Source organism: Canis lupus, chromosome 11 (assembly GCF_003254725.2).
Source record: "Canis lupus dingo isolate Sandy chromosome 11, ASM325472v2, whole genome shotgun sequence".
NCBI lineage: Eukaryota > Metazoa > Chordata > Mammalia > Carnivora > Canidae > Canis > Canis lupus.
In genome coordinates this window covers 64,019,151-64,040,784 of record NC_064253.1, presented here as the reverse complement: position 1 = coordinate 64,040,784, position 21,634 = coordinate 64,019,151, and the positions used below count along the sequence as shown (strand labels likewise).

The 21,634-nt window shown below is 47.4% G+C and overlaps 1 protein-coding gene across 9 annotated transcripts in view; it reads left to right on the top strand.

Moving 5' to 3' along the window:
- PTPN3 (protein tyrosine phosphatase non-receptor type 3) overlaps nt 1-21,634 on the top strand; it is a 141,501-nt gene that overhangs the window by 107,917 nt on the left and 11,950 nt on the right. For all 9 annotated transcript variants that reach the window (XM_035696681.2, XM_025432052.3, XM_025432050.3 and 6 more), the window contains 6 exons: nt 5,576-5,762; nt 5,934-6,011; nt 7,237-7,293; nt 8,329-8,485; nt 10,108-10,268; nt 21,467-21,557. In XM_035696681.2, the coding sequence (XP_035552574.1) occupies nt 5,576-5,762; nt 5,934-6,011; nt 7,237-7,293; nt 8,329-8,485; nt 10,108-10,268; nt 21,467-21,557 (731 nt within the window). The remainder of the gene's footprint in view (nt 1-5,575; nt 5,763-5,933; nt 6,012-7,236; nt 7,294-8,328; nt 8,486-10,107; nt 10,269-21,466; nt 21,558-21,634) is intronic.

The following is a 21,634-nucleotide window of genomic DNA, read 5'->3' as shown; positions in this document are numbered from 1 at the left end:
TAGCGTCCGTTTCTAATTCTCCCTGGCGACCCCGTCTGCTCTCCCTTAAATGAATTCCTGCTCCATCAGCCACTGTCCGTCCTCCAGCCTGCTAGTCACTGTTCTCTGAGTGCACCTCTGACCCGTACCAGGGGGTGACACCCGGATTTGGACACGGTGATGGGACCCGTGTACATAAGGGTCTCTGTCGGAGGAGGCCAGCCAGCGACAGGGCTGAGCCATTCTGTGTCCATGATCCCTGCACCTCGCCTGTCCTCCACCAGGCATCTGTCATTTATTTTGCAGCTGAATGTTACAAGCAGCAAATAATGGTGATTCAAAGGCAGCCTTCCCTGTGGCGGCTTCACCAGGTGCACCAGTAGGCGTCTTTCACAGGGTCAGGTTGGCGGTCACAGGTTGCAAGTGGGGTGAACAATTGAAAAATAGCGGCCCCTACCACGTTGATCTGGGGGACCCCTTCCCGCTGGGACGTATGACTGATACTTTTTTTTTTAGATTCTATTTATTCATGAGAGACCTAGAGAGAAAGGCCAGAGACACAGGCAGAGGGAGAAGCAGGCTCTGTGCAGGGAGCCCGATGCTGGACTTGATTAAGGGACTCCAGGATCACACCCTGGGCCAAAGGCAGGTGCTAAACCGCTGAGCCACCCAGGGATCCCATATGACTGATACTTTAAACCCCAGGGCCCCCGTCTCCACCTGTCATCTCTCTGTCCTTACCTGTGGCTCCTCCTGACCTTGGCGAGGGGGGCCACGTTTTGCTACCACCCTGTTTGTGCCCATATCAGGAGCTTCAGTCGTCCTCGACTCCCTTTTCTTTGCCCTTCCTCAGCTAGGCTCTCACCTTGGTAATCTTCCTCCCAGACCTGCCTTGAATCGGACCCCTGCCCCATGCCACCACACTGCCCGGGGTCAGCCACCATCATCTATCACAGGATTGTCGCGACAGTGCCCCATTAGTGTCCTCCTGTCTTGGGTTTCTCCTCCTTCACGAGCTGACGGGCTTCTCTTTGTGAAATCTGTGCCCCCGCACATCACCGCCCCCCCCTCCCCGCCCCATGCTTTTTCAGAGTTTCATGCCTCTGCACGTGCTGCTGTTTTGTCTTTTTTGTTCTTAGTAATCTGCCTCAACCACCTTCTCCTTCCCTCTTCCCTATACCTCTTAAGACTCCTGCTGATGCGTCTTTCAAAGGCCGGGTCCAGTGCCCCCCTCCTCTGTGAAGGCTCTCCTGGCTCCCTGCTCTTCCCCAGACGTCTGAGCGTCTCAGTTACAGCATGAGGATTTTATTCGATTGAGCTCTTTGAGGGCAAGGATAGTGCCCTGTTCACCTCTCCTTCCCCCAGACCTGGCATGATGCCTGGCATTTGGTATATATTCAGTGAGTATTTGCTATGGTTGGACAGACAGATGGACAGATGGTCACAGGGCAAACTCCTGCGTCTTCACAGTGGGACGCCCCGTCTGCCGCCTCCATGCTAGGTACCCATAGCCTAGGAACAGCATCACCCGGGATTTATATGCCACGAGGAGAGCAAACAGATCTACTTTGATGCTGTCATCGGTGAGCAGAGCCATGCGGTGGGTGCTGCTGCAGGGCACATGGCAGGAAACTTATCTGACAACTAAAGCATGAATTGACAGAAGTGTAACAAGTGCTCTCTTGCTGTTGAGATGTCTTAATGTCTGAGGGGCAGCCTGAGGTGCGGGATGAATGCATACCCCATGATTCCGTTAGTGAGGAAATGGAGAGCCCAGCAAGCAACCCATGTGCACCATACCCCCTGAGCCACTTCAGCAACTTTGTGCATTTTGATCTTGGGCTCTTGGCATTTATCACATGAAGAATGTCTCCAAGTCATAACCCACACTTGAAAAGAGTATTCTGTTTGCCATTCAATGACCCTGATGTGAAGATAAGAATCCACATGAAAAATTTCTCCAGGAATCCCATTCAACACAAACATGGCATTGGGAGTGAGCCAGTGTCCCTTCTTCTAGTCCCTCGTACTCCTGTTCTGGCCACAGCGCCAGGACATCAGCATCTCCTAAGTGCTCCCTGGAAATGTGAACCTCAGGGGGCATCTGGGTGGCTCAGCGGATGAGCCTCTGCCTTCAGCTCAGGGTATGATCCCAGGTCTGGGGATTGGGTCCCGCATCAGGCTCCCCGCAGGGAGCCTGCCTCCCTGCCTCTTCTTCTGCCCCTGCCCCTCTCTCTGCGTCTCTCATGCATAAATAAATAAAATCTTTAAAGAAAAAGAAAGAAAAGAAATGTGAACCTCAGGCCCACCACAGGCCTGCTGAATCAGAGTCTGCATTTTAACAAGAGCCTCAGGGGACCTATAGGAATGTGCCACTCTCAGAAGCTCTGAGCTCGCAGGAGCGGGGAACTTTCTAGCCCACCTTTCCACCCTGCTTCCAGGGGACCGAGTGAGTTCTGTGCTCTTCTAGAGTAACTCGGCCAAGCCCAGATGCTTCAGCACCTTCATGCACTCAGCACCTGGCTTGAGCACTTGCCGCGTGCCTGGCTGTCATATGTACTAGGAGAAAAAGAGAAAGAGGATGAAGGTCTGTTCCAACCTGAAGAAGCTCATAGGCTCGAGAGAGAAATGTGACACCAATGTGACACCAATGGCCCCTGTCCCATCACATGACACAGCTCACGCCTCCTCCCCGGGCACCCAGTTAGAGCCGGACACCCTCCGTGGAGCACTGCTTGAGGGTAGAGGTCATCGTCCTTTCGTAGGCTTTAGGGAAGTGTAGAGAAGCATCACGCAGGAGGCTTCCTTTCGTGGACAGTCCTGCCATTTATAACTTCTTTGGCTTTGCTTCTCTTCTGAGAAATGACTTTTGGCATGGCTTCTCTTCCTGATACCTGTTGATGGCACTTGCAGTTCTGAAGCATCTGCTTCCTCAGGGTGACTACCCCCTGGTCTGCCCATCGGTCTGTCCTTGCCCCTTTCTCCCCAGGGAGCTGGAGGTGGTCAGTCCCCCGCTGGCTGCTCTGGCTCCCAGACCTCAGTGACAGTCCCTCCTGAGTCCCCTGAGCACTCTGAAGAGTGCTCCCTTCCTGCCTCGGGGACAGACCACTTCCCCGATACTGGCTTTGTCAGCCCACACTGTCTTCTTGCTCCGGCTCACCCTACTCCTTTCCCTAGAACCCAGGTACCCCCGGCAGCTCCCCTCGTCCCTCATCCCCCCCTCACTAGCACCTCACACTCTGCCCCAAGGAAGGAGGAAGCCCACTTGGTTTGGTCTCTTCACTCCTGGCATCCATCCAGCTGCCACGTTCTTGTTGCTTCTCGTTTGATGTCCTCCTCACCATCTGTCTGTCCAGCCTCCACGCTGAGCAGAACGTTACTGCAGCCTACAGGGAACGTCTGCACATAGCTGATCAGCCAAGAAAAAAAATCGTCATATGTTTAATAAATTGCTCTCCAAAAGTAACCTCTCTATCCCTACTCAGAAAATAGGATTGGGCGCATAATGGCTTTGAACATACTATTTTTAGCACTGTGGGCTGCGTTAGATAGACCTGTTACATTTTATACTGGAAAGGAAAAATACTTCAAAACTTTATGTGATGTAAGCCATACATCCAAAATGTAGGAATTAAATATAATGACTATAAAATTAGAATTTTACTGAAATCAGTCTGTTCTCTTCTGCTTTGTCACCCTGCTCTTCTGCTTCCTTGTTGATACGCCCTTCACCCGTTCTGTGACTATCAGCCTCCAGAGTCTTCCAAACGTTTGCTAATAGTGTGTTTGCTATTCGCAACTTCATGTTAAAGGTTCAGCTCCACCCCTAGAACTGGAAATAGTGTTTCCTAAACCGGGTTTGGCCTGGTGTTGGTCTAGCGACTGTCAAAGCAGTTGCCCCTCTTGCCACCAGGGGGTGCTCTTAGCAACATTAAAACGGTGGAGTTACCCTACCTGGGGGTAATTTTTTAAGTTTTTTTTAAAGCTTTACGTAAATTAAAGATTTGTTCCTTTTCACTCTGAAAACTTACCACTGGGAGATAGCTTTACTTAACAAATATCCTGTCTCTGAAATGCCTTCCCATCCGTTGCACCCCTTCCCTCGCCCAGCAACTGGAAAGCCATAAGGCCAAACTCTTTTCTAGCATGTTGCAGTGTAATTTCCACACTGGTCTGTCACTGAATTTTTATATCCACATAAATTGAGATTGTGATTTATCGTGTGAATATGATACAGATTTTATATTTAGAGTGAGATAATTTGAACTTGCTAGGAAACCGAGAAGCCCCAATTTAATGAGAAATCCATGGAGAAGGGTTGGAGATAAAAATTTAATGAGGCAGCAGCAACCGTCTTTTGCCTATTATGTGTCACTGAATGCCTTGTCTACTGACCTCAGTCATCTCCTGAGTCCATATGAGGTTAGAATGTGGCAGAGTCGGTAGAAGGTAAGGAAAACCCTATAGGCTGTAGGCATTTTAAGGCATCTTCTGCTAGGCTTGTGGTTCTGGAAGGGAGATAGTGTAGGTGTGTGTGATGCAGAGAAGTCGAGTGTCCTACACAGTGACAGCTGAGATGGTTAATCCCGTAGCCCTCTGTGGTGGAGAGGGAGGGGGTCCCTAGGAACAGACTTGGCGTGGCCTGGAAGAGAGCGATGCTTGGGGACCCCAGTCCATCAGATTCTGTATGAGAAATGAGGGGAAAGCTGAGTGCCTTTGGGTGAGTCACTGCCTCTCTAGACCACAGTTTCTTCATCTGTGAAATGGGAGTTGGACCGAGGACCTCAGAGGTGTGTTCAGTTCTGATAGTCTGTAATCCTCGAAGACAGCACCGTCTCATAGAACTTCCCATGCTGATGAAAATTTTTCTATAAATGATGTGTCCAAAACAGGAGCCGCAAGCCGTCTGTGGCTCTTGAGCATTTTTGAAATGAGACTGATACAACCAAGGAACTTCCTGATCTTCATTTAAATTTAAATGGCCACATATGACTAGGGGCTACCATATCGGACCCCGTGTGGGCTCTGAGACACGGGAGGACATAAATGAGAGGGCGAGAAAGTATAACCTCATTGTAGACAATTCATGGAGGTCACAGCAAGTAATGCAAACTAGGATTAATGTAAATCTTGGATGTGGAACATTAGTCCTATTTGGGTGTGGGGGGGGGGGGCAGCCAAGAGTCCTACTGAAACAGAGCTAACAGCAGGAATGAAATGGAAGGTAAAAGCTTTCATAAGGGATGGAGGCATGCATCTGAGTGAGCTTCAGTAATTAAGCCACCAAAGTAGCTGGCACATTTCCCTGTCACCTTCAGAGCAGCTGGGAACGGAGCTGAGTTTTCAGCAGCTCCTGGATCCTCCCTGCTCTCCTGTTCCTTTTCCCCGAAATGTGATGATATTTGGCCAGACAAGGGGAAGGGTGGCCAGTGGGCCCCCACGTGTGCCAGAGCCCTCGGCTTGACCTTTGGAGCTCTTCTATGGTTGCAGGGATTCATGACAGCCCTGGGATGCCAGGCCCCAAAAGTCAGTAATGCTTGCTCTGCTAAAATGTCAATCCAGTTATTAAGATATCTCCTCCTTCCCCATAATGAAGGAGTATATCCGAGAACAATCCAGCACAAAGCTGCCTGACCCAGAAGTCATCCAGTTCTGTGTCTCCATCTTCAAATGCTCCAGGCTCCTGCTCACCAGAGGGCGTCGATCAGCAGTTCTTAGAGGACTTCCACAGGGTGACCAAAGGGGGCTCCACCGAGGACTCCAGCCAGTACTACTGTGACAAGGTGGGTGAGCTCGGGTCCTGTGGCACCTGAGCGGCCAGGCGACCACTCAGGCTTTCCTGTGCCGAGGTGCCTCATGGGCAACTTACGTGGTTAGGACCAAGAGAAAATACCTCCTCACCACCCGTTGGAGAGAGAAGTAACATAATTAATCATTTTTGCAATGTTTTCCAGAATGATAATGGTGACGGCTACCTAGTTTTGATCCGCATCACACCAGATGAAGATGGAAAATTTGGATTTAATCTGAAGGTAAGTTGTGTGTCTTTTTAAGGGTGGCTTTTAAATTTCCATTAGGAGTGTGTTGCGTGCCTAAGTCTACAGTAGGAAACTGGCTCAGCCCTCAGAACTGGGGAGGTTTTAAAGTGGCCGTAATGCTGCCTCACACCAAGGGCCTACTCTGTGTTTGGTACTTGCTGTGTACTTCTTTTTTTTTTTTTTTCTTAAAGATGTTATTTATTTATTTGAGAGAGAGAGGAGGCAGCAGCCAGCAGCAGAGGCAGAGGGAGAAGCATACTCCCCGCTGAGCAGGGAGCCCAATGTGGGGCTCGGTCCCAGGACCCTGGGATCATGACCAGAGCCAAAGGCAGACGCTTAACCAACTGAGCCACCCAGGCGCCCCATGCTGTGTGCTTCTTTATGTCGCCTTACTGAGTGCTTATAATCGGTGAAGGTGGTATTTTTAAACCCGTTTTAGAAATATGTACTAGGGCTCAGAGATGACACACAGTTGGCCAGAAGAGGGGTTTTTGAGGGAACCTGTTGGCATCACTAAAGCCGATGAGAGAGAGAAACAGCTCAAGTTGCAGGGCCATTTCCAGGGCCTTCACCTACATCTGCCTGCTTTGGCCCACAAGCCTCATCCTATCTGTTTCTGAAAATAAAGTTTTATTGGAACGTGGCCACACCCATTCATTTACAAATGGTCTGTGGCTCTCTTGGCCTCGTGGTGGCAGAGGTCAGTAGTTGCACCAGAGCCCTCACTCCCTTACCTAAAATGTTGGGTACCCTCAGGCCCTTTACAAAGTTAGAGCAGAATGAGGGCAGGTGGTCTCCGCTGCCACCACGGAGTCCCTGTGCTGTACCCAGCCCCGTGCTGGGAACCTGCCCTCAGGCATGTGACGACTTCCTACAGCTTCTCTCTCCAATGATGCTGGAAACTCCCTTCCCAGCAGTACTTCTAGGCTGTGCTTTTAGAGTCCTCTAAGCACGTTTGCATTTTTAAAAAGAACGTTGACCCCTCCGAGCTCATCTTTAGTTCATGGAATCGTAGGGGTGGCAGTGAGAGGCTTCTGGTTATCCCACTAGACCCCAAGGAGTCAGGAAACTTGTAATTCTGAAAGGATTCCCTGGGCTTAGAATAGGGTAAAGTGGAATTTGAACCCTCCATGTGTCAGCAGTATCTGCATGTCTTTGTTGCTATGAGCTATTCAAGTGTTTCTGTTGTTTTTTTTTTTTTAATTTAACATGTTTATAGGGAGGAGTGGATCAAAAGATGCCTCTTGTGGTATCAAGGATAAACCCAGAGTCACCTGTAAGTGAACATATTTCGTTCTCGCCTACGTTTGTTTTCTATTAAATCTAACGTTCCTATTTCTGTGTCCTGTTTCTCTGCCAGCAACAAAGGGGGTGTGTAAATGCATGCATATAGATGGAAAGAAAGTGTGGAACCCATGTTTTTCCAGAACTTTGCTAGTCAGGGTAGCACCTGCATCACCTGGGAACTCATTAGAAATGCGGAATCTCAGGCCCCACCCTAGACCTCCCAAACCAGAGTCTGCATTTTTAACAAGATTCCTGAGTGATTGGTGTGCACTTTAACATTCAGAAGTACTCTCAAGAAAAGGAAACTGAGGCGCAGAGTGTGTTGCTCTGCTCACTCTGTGCACGTGCACCCACCGTCCCACCAGCAGCACCCTGCCCTCTGCGCTCCGTGTAGGCCTCCTCAGAGGATTTGCTTTTCTGGAGCAGATGAGCAGCCAAGAGTCACTCACTGCGTCTCCTAAGGAGGAACTAGTTCGGGGGTTTTACTCGTAAGTGGTCCTTCAGCACGTAGTTTGCTTTCTCCTACTGCTTATGGCCCCACAGGTCAGGAGGGCTTCCATTCCTACACTGTTCAGTGCACTCTTCTCTCCGTGCTGGCTTCTGCCTTTGGGGTTATTTATGCTGACAGAGGCTTTCTCCACCGCAAGATAGACAAACGCTCACGTTCGGCTGACAAGCCATTTTCTAGCAGCACATCGAGAAAACAAAAGATCAGAAGCCTCGCGGTGACGACATTACAGTAATAGGTGAAGGTTGGCTCTCGTAGAGAAATGGCTTCAGTACGTTGCGTAGCTTTATTCCGAAATGCCGCATGACTTAGGTCGTGAGCAGCACTTCTTTAGACTCCCACAACCAGCGACCACGTCCGCGTAGCAGCGGATGTAAAAATAATGGCCCGGCCGCCCCCGAGGGAGACCAGAACCCGCACCTGGTCTCAGGTGTCTGGGCTCCGAGAGCGCCCGCGTCCTGCCCTTGAGGATTGTGTTATGGTAACCGAAGAAACTCGCTCTTCCTCTCCACCCAGGCGGACACCTGCATTCCTAAGCTGAACGAAGGGGATCAAATCGTCTTAATCAATGGCCGGGACATCTCAGAGCACACCCATGACCAGGTGGTGATGTTCATCAAAGCCAGCCGGGAGTCCCACACGCGGGAGCTGGCCCTGGTGATCCGGAGGAAAGGTAACAGCCACCGCAGGGGAGGAGCCACGGGGCCTCAGGGAAGCAGGGCCCTCTCTGGCCCATTCCGTGGTTTTGAAAATGTTGAGCTCGTAGCCAGCACTGGAAAATGGAGACCTTTCGCCTGACAACCAGGATGTGGGACTTCTCACTTGAAAAATGTGAAGATGCGCCCACGCGGGGCCCAGCCCCTCAGGGCCAGTGCTCTGGAGGTAGGCAGCACCTACCCACCCCCTCTAGCCAGGACACGAGCCCTGATTCCTCCCAGGCCCACTCCCCCCACATTACGCCCCTCCCTTCGCCGTCTGGCCCTGCACATGTTTGCTTTTTCAGCCCCTTCGTAAAGTGTTGGGTTCTGTTGACGTCGGTAAAGCAGAAGTGGGGCAGGAGCCTGGCTGTCCCCGGGGTGATCCTGCCTCCACCTCTGTTGGGTTGAGGGATCTCGAGCAAGTTTTTACCCAAGTATGTGCGTCGGTTCCCTCCGATGTAGAATAAGGGCACGATAACCACTCTGTCACAGGGTTCTAGCAAAGATGGAATGATGCTTATACTTGGAAAGCACCTAGAGTGCTTCCTGATACCTGGTGGGCATTTGAAGGATGGCCGCTGTTAAATACAATTATTTGTGTTGTTGTTGTTGTTGTAAAACAAGCCGAGTCCTTGGATCCTTCTGCCCAGGTTAAAAATACTGAAGGTAAATGTGTGTGTAACTCGAGGCCCTGCCACATCTCTGTTCTGGTTGCACAGGTGTACGTACAGCCCCCGGTCCCCCTCATACCTGCTTTCCCTCTGCTTCCATAAATCTCCAAGCCCAGAGCTGTGCTGCATGTGTGAGGCCTCACCAGATCTCTCCAGATCCCTTCCCGTGCCCCCCAAACCTTGATGCCACAGCCTCCCACCTGACAATGGCCTTGAGGTAGAGGTCGCCTGGGCTCTGTGGGACCATGTTGTTAATAGAAGGAGAGACAGGTGGGTGGAAGAGTAACCAGGTCAGAACAAAAGCAAAAAAAGTGAGGTCTCTTTAAAAACATTAAAATATACATATATATATATATATATATGTATATTTAATTTATTCATGAGAGAAACAGAGAGGGAGAGACACAGAGGGAGAAGCAGGCTCCCTGCAGGGAGCCCGATGCAGGACTTGATCCCAGGACCCCAGGATCACACCCTGAGCCAAAGGCAGACGCTCAACCACTGAGCCACCCAGTCACCCCACTTTAAAAGCATTCTTTCCAGGCACCTGGGTGGTTCAGTTGGTTGAGCCCACTTCTCCCTTTGCCCCTCCCCTGCTTGTGTTCTCTCTTGCTCTCGCTCTCAAAAAAAAAAAAAAAAAAAAAAAACTTTCCCTTTCTCTTACCTTTGTCAAAAGGCTCTAAGTACAAAACACCATCATTTAAGACTAACCAGAAAGATTAGTATGTCATTTTGTATAATTAGCACTTACTGAATCATTCAAGAAGTAGTGTCTTTGGTGAAAGTGATTACCATGAGCTTAATCGTTTAATAAGCTGTTTTAAACCATCTGCATTCAGGTGTCGTAAGTATAATTCTTTTTGAGGAAACCGATCAACCAGAACGTTTCTACCCCTGCCAGACACACTCTTTCTTGTTCACTACAGCTGTCCACTCATTCACTGACATCAAATCCGACGATGAGCTGAACCAGCTTTTCCCAGAGGCCATTTTCCCCATTTGCCCAGAGGGTGGGGATACCTTGGAGGGATCCATGGACCAGCTAAAGAAGGGCCTTGAAAGCGGGACGGTGCTGATCCAGTTTGAGGTAAGAGGCCACAAGGGCCATGTCCTGGGCCTGTGGGGAAGCCACAGCAGCCCAATGTCTCCGTGGGCTGCTCGGATGCTGCTGAGTGACCCAAGTCTCCAGGCAGCCTGTGCTCGTCATGGGAACACAGCAGGGGACTCAGAGCACAGGGCAGCAGAGCAGGCCCAGAACACCGGGAACGGGACCACAGCCTGGTGCTGAACTCAGCCTCACCCTCTTACCTAGTAATGCTCCGTAGCCATGGAGAAACGTGTCAGAAATTGAGGAGGAGGGACTCTGAGCGTATTTAGCTGCCAACACAAAAGCTCAGAATGCTCGGCAGTGGAAGGTGCTGGAGAGGCAGTGTGGGTGAGCCCCGGAGGGTGGCGGAGGAGCCAGCCAGTCCCTGACCCCACCAGACACCCTCTGTAGTTTGGAGCAGGTAGGTAGCATCATCCCATAAGGGCGGAGCAGCCGGCCTGCCCGGGTCCCCCAGAACCGTGTGAACGGAAGTAGAATCCAGAGGCAGACCCTGTCTTCCTTCTGCAGGAGGAACCTCTAGTCATAGAATTGAGCCTGTGACACAGCTCAGTTCAGGGCCCTCCCAGAACAAAGTGGGAACACAGGAGATTCGGTTTTTAAGTCCACGGATGGATTGCTAGCAGAATGAAAATGGAGTGTGTGTATCTTCTAAATTTTTTAAAGGTAGAAGAAGAGTAGTTCATGCCATAAAGGATAACAGAAGAGGATAACCTAACATAGACCATTAAAAGAAAATAGATCGTGATTAGCGACTACTTACAGAGTCAGGATTCATAAATTAGGAAAGAGTCCAGATTCGGTTCAAGCGCAGATGTCAGCAATGCCATTTGTATTTGGAAAGCTACAGAAAGGGAAAAGTCACAAAAGCAAAACTGAGAAGTTTGTCAAATGCATGTGGTCCCATATGGATTCAGGAAAGCATAAGTGACCTCAATATTGAAGAGCAAACACCATAAAGCAAAGACTCTTAAGTGAAAGAAAGGTTTATAATGGCTTAAGGAGTAGCATGTAGATAATGTGCGTTACTAGAGCAATGTGTATCCAAACAATAGTAGAAAGTATAAAAAAAAAAAACTAGAAATAAAAGATGAGAATTAACCCCACCCCGAGAAAAACAAAAAACAAAAAATAACCTCCTATCTTGTGGAAATGAAATCAGGGTAAGAGGGTAGGAGTACTACCATTACTTGGTAGAAGTAGTAGACAGGCACTGAGTATCTACAAAGAGGAGCAGCCCCTCTTTCCAGTGTCCTGCAGGAGGCTACACTGATTGAAGATTTTGAAGGACAAAAACGTAGAGGTTATGTTGTCGGGCCCTGCACTGCAAAAAAGTTCAAAATTGAAATATACATTGTAAACACTGTAAAACTCAACTTTTTAAACACTCTCCAAAAATCATTGAAACGAGAAGATAAAAGCTGGTTGCAGAATATGAATAAATACTTGGCATTGGAGGGGATGGTTCGGAAAGGCGGGGAGACACTTTGGAGGGGCTCATTCAGCGAGCCTGTGTTAGGTATTCACCACATGCCAAACATTGGGTCAGGAACACAGGGGAAGAGAGGATTTCTGGCCCCAAGGAGCTAATGGTCTAAAATTGGTGTATCTGGGGGATGTATCACGAGTCCCTGAAACAGCTACAGACCAAGGATAGGGCAAGATTTCCTTACGTAGGACGTATGTTCCCTAGGAAATGGAGGTGGGGCGGGGGTGGTTCCAGGAGGTCCTCCGGGGTGAGATGTATTAAGAGGATGGATGGGATTAAGTGTGGAGGGAAGGTCATGCCAGGAGGGTCACAGCCTGAAGGCAGACTAAGTTCCTAAGGTGTCAGGTAGTACAGGGAAACACACGTACCTACCTGGGTTGAGCAGTGCCACAAGGAGTCCTGGGAGGAGTCTCCAGGTGTTGGGAGTCCTTGAATGGCGCACCTCTGTCCTCGATCGGATTGTCCACAAGGAGGCACTGTGGGTCCTCAAAGAGGGAAAAAGAGCTTAACCGTGGTCTTCCACAGTGCTCCGGGAAACCCCCTCCATGCGGCCAGCTCCGCTTTGGTTTTACATATGGGAATCCCACGTAAGATTTTCCTTGAGCACTGTTCAACCGACCTTCACTGAGAGGTTCAAAAATACTTGAGAGACAAGTACCCGCCATCCCCTGCAGTTTTGAGTAGTGTCTCTCCAAGGGTGACCCACTGACCCACCGCCTGCATGGAATATACCCCCAGGTGCTTGTGAAATGGGGCTCAGCCCACAGCTGCTGGATGAGCCGCACGCATGGGGATGGGGCCTGGCTGTTGATCCTCCTCACAAGATTGGCGGGAGATTTCTGATGGACACGCTGCCCCAGGGGGACCACAGAGTGGGGACTGTACCACTGCTGCCCATGTCAAGTGTCCTCTTTAGAGCTTACAGTTGGACAGCAGCATGAGAAATGGAGACCTTAGAAATTTTAGGGTTACATTTTAGGATGTGCACGTTTCGTTCAGTCTATACGTTTCCTAGAAATCAAGTGGGGGAAAAACCCTCTTTTTAACTATGGTCTTTTGCAAAATAGGTAACACCAGAGCTGCTCCCTGATGGAGCTGGTGGGGTACCTGGAGCCCTGCCTTCTTGATCTCCCCACACTACCCCCCCCCAACCAAGGAACCCTAGAGTGTGGAACATAATATAACGACCCCTGTTATAGAAGGAGGAAGATGTCTCCCACACCTCCTTAGAGGGGAGGAATGCTCAAGGAAACCAGATCAAACAGGAAATGACTACAAAGGGAAACCTTTAATTGAGCACTTAGTGCATGTGCCAAGCACCTTGTGGGGGGCATCGCCTCACAGAACTGTTCTCCCCACTGTATTGATGAGCGATCAGAGTCTCAGAGAGCTTACTGCACAGTAAATGGTTCAGCCCGATTAGAACCAGACAAGCTAATTCAGGAGCTTGTTCTCTTAACAAGTATACAACTTTGGAAACAACAAAGTGGCATTTACGTGTGGGAGTTGTTATTAGAATAGTCCAGCAGCATCAGACCTAGAAAAGATCTGAGAAGCAATCTAGCCACACAGAGCCAGGCTTTAAATCCTGGCTCTGTCGCTCACTCCCGGCGTGACCTCAGGCAGCATGTCCCTTCACCTCTCTGTACCCTCTACTTCCCTGTCTATAAATTGGGGAGCTCATGAGTTGGCTATAAGGGTTAGATGAGATACATACTCAACGCATGGTTTAGCACATGATAAGAATGCAATAAAGAGTAACAACTATTATTATTTATAAACAACACGTTTAGTCTCCATATAAGAAGTGGTTGTGTCTCCTGGGTTTGGAACTCTGGGCTATCTGACTCCAGCGTCTTGGCTTTTCTGGTTTTCCACCTGTTTCTCCAGTACCATTGGCAGATGGTGGCAGCATATCTGATGGGGGCTGTGCTCTTGGCAGGAGCAGGGTGGGGGGGGCTGGTCCCTAGCAGGTGCCCGCACTACCCACCCCCTTAGCGTCAGCTAAGGGCCTGCCCTGGTGTAGCCGGGCCGTGGATGCAATACCCCCTGTGATGGCTAGCTGGTTTTCAGCAAAGCTTGTTTGGAAGCATTTTTTTCATTAGGGGAATTCCCCATCCCTCCCGTGGCTTTTGGTAAACAATTACTAATGTGTTCCAGAAAGCATTCGGTCCCAGCTGCGATAAAATCACGCTTAATAATTATTAGCATTTCTGTAGCACTTTGGAATCTGCCAAGTATGTTGCACATATGTTGTCTCTGTTGATTCTCGCAACTTTAGGAGGGCACCTTTGTAGATGGAGAAAATGAGGCTGGGGGGGGTGGGGACTTGCCTCGTGTCAAGTGGCCGGTGGGACAGAGGTAGGGTTAGAACCTGTTAACGTCTAGCGAGTGTCCGAACTCACCACTGCCGGGTGCTCCCCCAGCTCCTCACCCAGCCTCCAATCGGAGCCCTTCCCTCCGGGAGCTACAGATTGGCATCTAACTGCCTCAGTACTCTACCTGGTTCAGCCAAGCGAGGGCGTCGCTCTGTCTCACGTTAAAGGGGAAGATTTGGGGTTTGCACGCTCCAAGTCTTACCATCTCCAGGGTGCTCTTTTGTTAAGGAACTCATTAAGTCGGCCCCGGGTTCATTTCTTTGCGAAGGAAACTCTGTGGCTCGTTTCATGCTTTCCCTGAGTTGACCTATTTAAGCAAGGGGAGGGGTGTCCTTTGAGAACCAGCTTCCCAGCAAAGGACTTTTGCGCCCGTTCCCATGCGGTGACCAAGTGATGTGTAACTTCTCTGCCTCTTTCTTGTCCAGTGAAGACTTCTTTTTGGACATTTGGAGTGAGGACAATAGGAAATGAACCTCTGTGCTCCTCCCTCTCTGCACTGATACAGCAGAGACCTCAGGACTCCAGCTCAGAAACCCCCACCCATTGCACTTCAGCATCATTGTCCTCCTCTACGAAACCCAGAGCTTTTTCTCTCCCGACCCATTTTTCCTGAAGCCCCTCCTACATCCCCCTTACAGGAAACATCCATTAGTGTGAAAACTAGTGACTCACTGGCTCCTATGACTACTATAAAAGTCGATTTGGAAGGACTGAGGTAGCTGAAGACTTAATGAGAGGTTCAAATTGACACACGTAGGAATTAGTGAAGGCAATTACAATTAGAATTCATACCTTAAAAAAAAAAGCATTTAAGAATTTTCCTGGTTTTTTTTCTTTAAGGAAAATGTTTCATAATTGTAGAATACAGAAAGCAAGTGGGAGGGCTTTGCGTTTGAAATTCCGGAAGCCCTTTAAAGGCAGTGTCACCCCAACTCATTATCCTGTATTTATGTGTGAAAAGGACTCAAAGGAATGCTTAATCCCAGGCTGGGGGGATCTACATCTGGGATTGTGTAGCGCTTTTGGAGGTCCCCAAATTACTAGCAATAGTGTTTATTTCAGCAAACCTTTATGGGAATATAAGGGGAGGCTTCAGGTCCCCTCCAGACAGCGTCCCTTGCCCTCTGGCTGGGTCAGGTACCATCTTTCTCTTACCAAGGGAAAGAGAGGGGAAGTCCCCAGTGTAGACAGATCACCCCTGAGTAGCGAATTATGTCTACAAAGTACTACAAGGGAAACAGCCTCTCAAGACCCGCACCCTCGGCTTCCCTGTATGGCTCCGTGACGCCTCTTGTCATGCTTTACTCAGTGGTCTGCACCCTCTGTTCAAGCTGCAGATCCCACTGCTCCATCGCTCTACACATTTTGATGAAGCACCTACCGTGTGCCAGGTCCAGTGCTGGCCTAGGGTTTTTTTTTTTTTTTTTTTTTTATGATAGTCACACAGAGAGAGAGAGAGAGAGAGAGAGGCAGAGACACAGGCAGAGGGAGAAGCAGGCTCCATGCACCGGGAGCCTGATGTGGGATTCGATCCCGGGTCTCCAGGATCGCGCCCTGGGCCAAAAACAGGCGCTAAACCGCTGCGCCACCCAGGGATTCCTGGCCTAGGGTTTATGGCAATGGACAAAGCAAACAAGATGCTGCCTCCATGAAGACCGCTGTTGGTTGCTTGATACGGGAAGTAGGCTGTAAGCAGCTGTTTGAAAAATCCTTGCCCTTCAGTAGATCCTGGTCGTTGCTGAGGGTGTGAAAGGAACCTTTCTACTGTTTGAGCTCTCCTTGCCTGTTGCCCCTTCAACTCCCCCTCCTTTTTTTTCTCCCTACCCCCAGCCCCACCCCCTTGGGTTCTCAGCCTTCGAGAATTCTCCTTTTCTCCCGTGAGAGAGCTGACAAAATGTTCTCTTGCCCCGTGCGGGGCCTTGCCAGCATCCACGGATCAGAGCCTGTGGGGTGTCTGAAGCCTTCGTCCGAGGATGGCGACCACATTTCACACTTTTGCTTGGGCCAGTAGTCTGGGGAGATCAGAATCCTCTCCTGATGGCCTCTCTCTAATATTAGAGGATCTTTGGAAGAAGAAGAAATGTTTAGGCTGGAAAGCCACACATCCTACCCATCCCTGCGATACTGTGTTGGAGACATCTAGTTTCCGCTGCTCAGCTTTCTGTCTTTGGAGGCCAGGGCCACTGATATTGGTGCTAACTTAAATATGGTTGTTCCACGGCAACCCTTTCTCAGCTGATGTTTTTATCATTCACCCTTGGTTTCACAGCTTCTTAGAACTACAGTCCGGTAAGATGAGAACAAAGCACTATAGGATTTAAAAAATAATAGTTTTTTATAAAACTTCTAACCCTCTGCCCCTGAGACTCCCTTTCCAGCCTCCCGGTTGCTCTTGTCTTAGGGCACAATTGAAGGGTGCTGTGACTGGGAGCTCTTGCTTGCCTCACATACCTTCAGCCTGGGAATAACCGAAGCCAAGTATACTTTTATAATGAGTAGTAGTTGAAAGAGCCTGCTCTAAAGGTCGCCTCCAGACAGGGGGCTGTGGGACTTTAATTTCTTTCCCTCCATCCCTCACCATTCTGGGAAGACACATCTGGGTTTCCAACCCCTCACTCTCCACCCCGGACCACCCTTTTCAGAGTAGTGTTTGCATAGCCTACTGAGCAACTCACAAGATCTCGAGAAAAGGCCAATAAATTAAAGGAAGTGGAAATCCAACTCTTAACACCTTCAGAAGCTAAGTGGATGACTAGGAAGCAGTTCAGTAGAAATGGGGTTCAGTGTTCATCTTGGCGAGGCAGACATGAATATGAGTGTGTTGTCCTACTTTCTAAAGGCCCCCCAAAATCATCTCCCTGTTCACCCAGCTTTTGGTTGAATTTTAAAATTTTATGTATAGATTTATTCTAGTTTTTTTTTTTTTTCCTCATTTAGTCATTTGAATTTAAGAAATATTTTGGCTGGGCCTCCTGGGTGGTTCAGTCAGTTGGACATCCAGCTCTTGGTTTCCGTTCAGGTGGTGATCTCACAGCGGTAGGATCGAGCCCTGCCTGCATCAGGCTTCATGCTCAGCAGTCAGCAGAGATTCTCTCCCTCTCCCCAGTCACTTGCACTCTTATGCACACACACACACTCTCTCTCTCTAAAATCATAAAAAGAAAAGAAAAAAAAATCATAAAAAGAAAGAATTCGGCCGGAGGGGAGGAGTGGGCGATGGGATAAATGCATGATGAGTATTAAGGAGGACACTTGTGATGAGCATTGGCTGTGGTATGTACGTGATGAATCATTAAATTCTACACTTGAAACCAATATGACACTATATGTTAACTAAATTTTAAGACTTTTTAAAAAAGAATTTGCATTGTAATAATTCAGGCAATTCAGGAATAGCCAAAGTAGAATTGTCTCCTGACTCCCTTCTTGTTTACCTCTGTTTGTTACAATTTACAAAAAACAATTTGGTGCCTGTCCTTCCATACTTGTTCTGGTGCTCTTGCAAATATGTTTTATACACAAAAGTGCACACGCATATACATTATATATGCGTTATGTGTGTGTGCTGTTGTACACAGAAAGGATCACCACTTTATTCTGTGATTTGCATTCTTTGCTTAAAAATAGATGAATGCATATCATTCCAAATCTGCACTTTAATCTTATTCTTTTCATTGCCCATCGTTTTGTGGTATGACGGTACCATAATTTAATGCAACACTTCTTTCTCCCTATTGGGAAATTTTCAGGCTGTTTCCAGTATTCTGCTAATAAAAAAATACTTTGCTGTGAAGAAGTTTCTTTGATATGAATCTTTATGCATTCCTGTCAGATAAACCCAGGGTATGCACATTTAAAAATGTCTAAACACTGCTATTTTATTTTAGTACCTTAATCTTATTAACAGATCATTATTGCTAAGATATATTTATTCATGTACTGTACTTAACACCTTTTGTTACATCTGTGCTTTTCTGTTAGACCATCTCAAGTTGATTACATTTATGGTTTTTTATTTGGGGGGAAAAAAATCTTTCAACCTCCGGCTTAGCTTTACTGATTATATTCACTTAATTGGATTTTACCTCCATGCAGTTAGAACCAAAAAGTCATTTTGGGAAATTTGACTCAGATATTCTCCTTACAGTATCAGACCAAACCTTCTCATAAATCATAAATTTATTTCTAGAATGGTCTCTGTCCATTAAAGCTGGCAAATGTGTAAGAAGTTGTTCAGTGGCTACTTGATGGTTATGAACCTGAATGGTGAAGTTCAGTAGCTGAGCTGGGGGAGAGATTGCAAATTCTAAACATTTGGTAAATGCATGAGACCTGAAACAATTACTGTTGCCAAAACTCAGTGCTAATCCTCTCCTGATGATTTCTATGCAGCTTGTTTATTTAGTGAAAAAAAAACTAATAAGAGAAACGCAGACTCCCAGAGGTCAGTTTACAAAACAAGAAATACAATTTGCAAAAACACTGGGGGGAAAATACTCTTCAGCCTTCTTCAAATTGTAAACACATTGATGATTTTGGCCACAATTTGATGGACTAACCATTCTCATTCATCCCTGTAGGGCAACTTAGTTATACGTATCAAAGTCCCTAAAAATATGTTTTGAAGTAATTCTCCAGGAAATTTATAAGAATAAGAACATTGAAAACAGCCCAATCAAAAAAGTAGAGTCAAAGTTAAGTTATAAGAGACGCCGGGGTGGCTCGGTGGTTGAGTGTCTGCCTTTGGCTCAGTGTGTGATCCCAGTTGGGGGATCGAGTCCCACGTCGTGCTCCCTGCAAGGAGCCTGCTTCTCCCTCTGTCTATGTCTCTGCTTCTCTCTGTGTCTCTCCTGAATAAATAAATAAAAATCTTTAAAAAGAAAAAGAGTTCAATTATGAGAATATAAATTAATACAGGGAAAACATCATTTTATATCGAGAATATTTAGAAGATTTAATGGCACAGGGAAGTAGACACTGTAATAAGGAGGAAAAAACAGCCTTCAAAATTATGGTGGTATTTCCCAGAATACCTCTTAGGAGATGTGAGTTCCTCCATGGCCTCCAAATTAGCTTGAGAAATGCTCAGGTAATCAGAATTAAGATAAAGTACTTTAGGGCTGGCCTTCTTGGAGAGTCATAGAACCTACAGGTGGCTTGTATTTCCCAAATTTCTTTGACCTTGAAACTTTCTCTAAAATACTTATTTTTTTTTTTAATTTTTATTTATTTGTGATAGTCACAGAGAGAGAGAGAGAGAGAATGAGGCAGAGACACAGGCAGAGGGAGAAGCAGGCTCCATGCACTGGGAGCCCGACATGGGATTCGATCCCGGGTCTCCAGGATCGCGCCCTGGGCCAAAGGCAGGCGCCAAACCGCTGCGCCACCCAGGGATCCCTTTCTAAAATACTTATTAGCGTCTTTCAAAATGCTCAGGTTCCATGGAACATAGTATAGGAGGTGCTAATATGTAGTTGAGTCTCATTTTTTATTTTTAAAAATGTAGCACGTCTGTCTTACATGTTTACATGTGTACTTATGTTTATTTGTATGCATGTATGCATAGAAAATTAGAGAAAACATATGAAAAGGGTTGTTTTGGGGGTTGTGAAATTACTGGTAATATTTTTTTCTTTAAACCTGTCTGAATTTCCCAGATTTTCTAGGGGGAAGAAAAGAACACTTCCAATATTGAAAAAAAAATCGCATTGTTTTTAAACTTTCATAAAGTTAATTTAAAAAAAAAAACACTGGCCAAAAAAAAAAAAAAAAAAACCACTGGCAAGGGGCATCTGGGTGGCTCAGTTAGTTGAGTGCCCAACTCTTGGCTTCAGCTCAGATCATGATCTCAGGGTCATGAGATCGAGCCCCAGGTGGGGCTCCACCCTCAGCGCAGAATCAGCTTAAGATTCTCTCTCTCCATCTCTGCCTCTCTTCTCTGCTCACTCAGGCTTTTTCACTCTCTAGTTCAAAGAATGAGAAACAGTTGTATAAAAAAAAACTCTAGGGGCGCCTGGGTGATTCAGTTGGTTAAGCATCTGCCTTCAGCACAGGTCATGATCCCAAGGTCCTGGGATTGAGCCCCACATGGAGCTCTCTGCTCCGTGGGGAGTTTACTTCTCCCTCTGCTCCTCCTCCTCACTCATGCTCTGTCTCAAATAAATAGATAAAAATGTTTTTAAAAAAAGAAAACCCAAGAGCAGGGGAAACTGGTAAGGAATGGATGTGTCTGTGGCCTTTGTGGTGGTGGTGGTTTCACTGGTATATACTTATCCCCACCCGACTCAGCAAGTTGTATACATGAAGTATGTACTACATCATACATGACAACCACACCTCCATAGTCTGGTTTCAAAGAAAAAGAAAACTCAAGCTTTGAGTCAGATCTGAATTCAGCCTGTCATTCGTGATTGTGAGCAAGATATTTGATCTCTGTGTCTTGCTTGCAAAGTAAGGGTACCTCCACGAGCCGTTGCCAGAATCCTATCAGGTGCCGCACCAGTGTGCCCATAGGTGCTTAGAGATGTGCAAAGGTGGTTTGAATTGCATTTTTTTTTTTTTGCTAGCTATTACATGCACAGGGAAATGCCTGTTTAAATGAAGTTTACCGTTTTTTGCTGTAGAAACAGACTTCTGAAATGATGAATGAAATGCTCTTGTTCTTTAGTTAAGAAGCTGGTTCCTTCCATTGAACCAGAGGGAAATGTTCCTAGACTAATGTAAATGGTTTCCATGCAACTTTGAGTCAGGATCCTTTCCTTTCTCTACTTGCTCCTAGCATTTGTCAAATAACTGTCATAAAGGCGAGGTTTTACTTACCAACGTTCCATTATCTATGACTCAGACCCCTTCCTATGACTTCCTTTTCCCCAAAGATCCTTAGGTTTAAAAAAAAAAAAAAAAAAAGTGAATCTAGTCTGTTTCTCATGGGAGTGTAAAATTCCTCATTAGGAAGAGTTTTCTTTTAAAATCTAGTACCCACGGGCACCTGGGTAGCTCAGTCGGTTGAGCATCTCACTCTTGATTTTATCTCAGTTCGTGATCTCAGAGTTGTAAGATCGAGCCCCCTGTCAGGCTCTGTGAGATTTTCTGCCTCCCCCGTCCCCCACTCTCTCAACTAATTAATTAAAGCATCTAATCGCTTTTAAGTGCTAAGATCTAGTGCCAGGAGTGGTAGACTTTATTGTTAAAGTAGGTTTCCTCACTCCCTCCATAGCTGTCTTTTGCAGTGTTGGGTTGTTGGTGTTTTGGGTTTGGGTTTTTTTTTTGTTTGTTTTTTGTTTTTTTTTCTCACTTCTGTATTTGTTATATAGCAACTCTATAGAAAGAAGCCCGGTCTGGCCATCACGTTTGCAAAGCTGCCTCAAAATTTGGACAAAAACCGCTATAAAGATGTGCTGCCTTGTGAGTACCCAGTGTGAATGCCTCCCTCCCCTCCTCCACCGCCACCAGCCCAGGCCTCCCCCCGCCCCCCCAACACG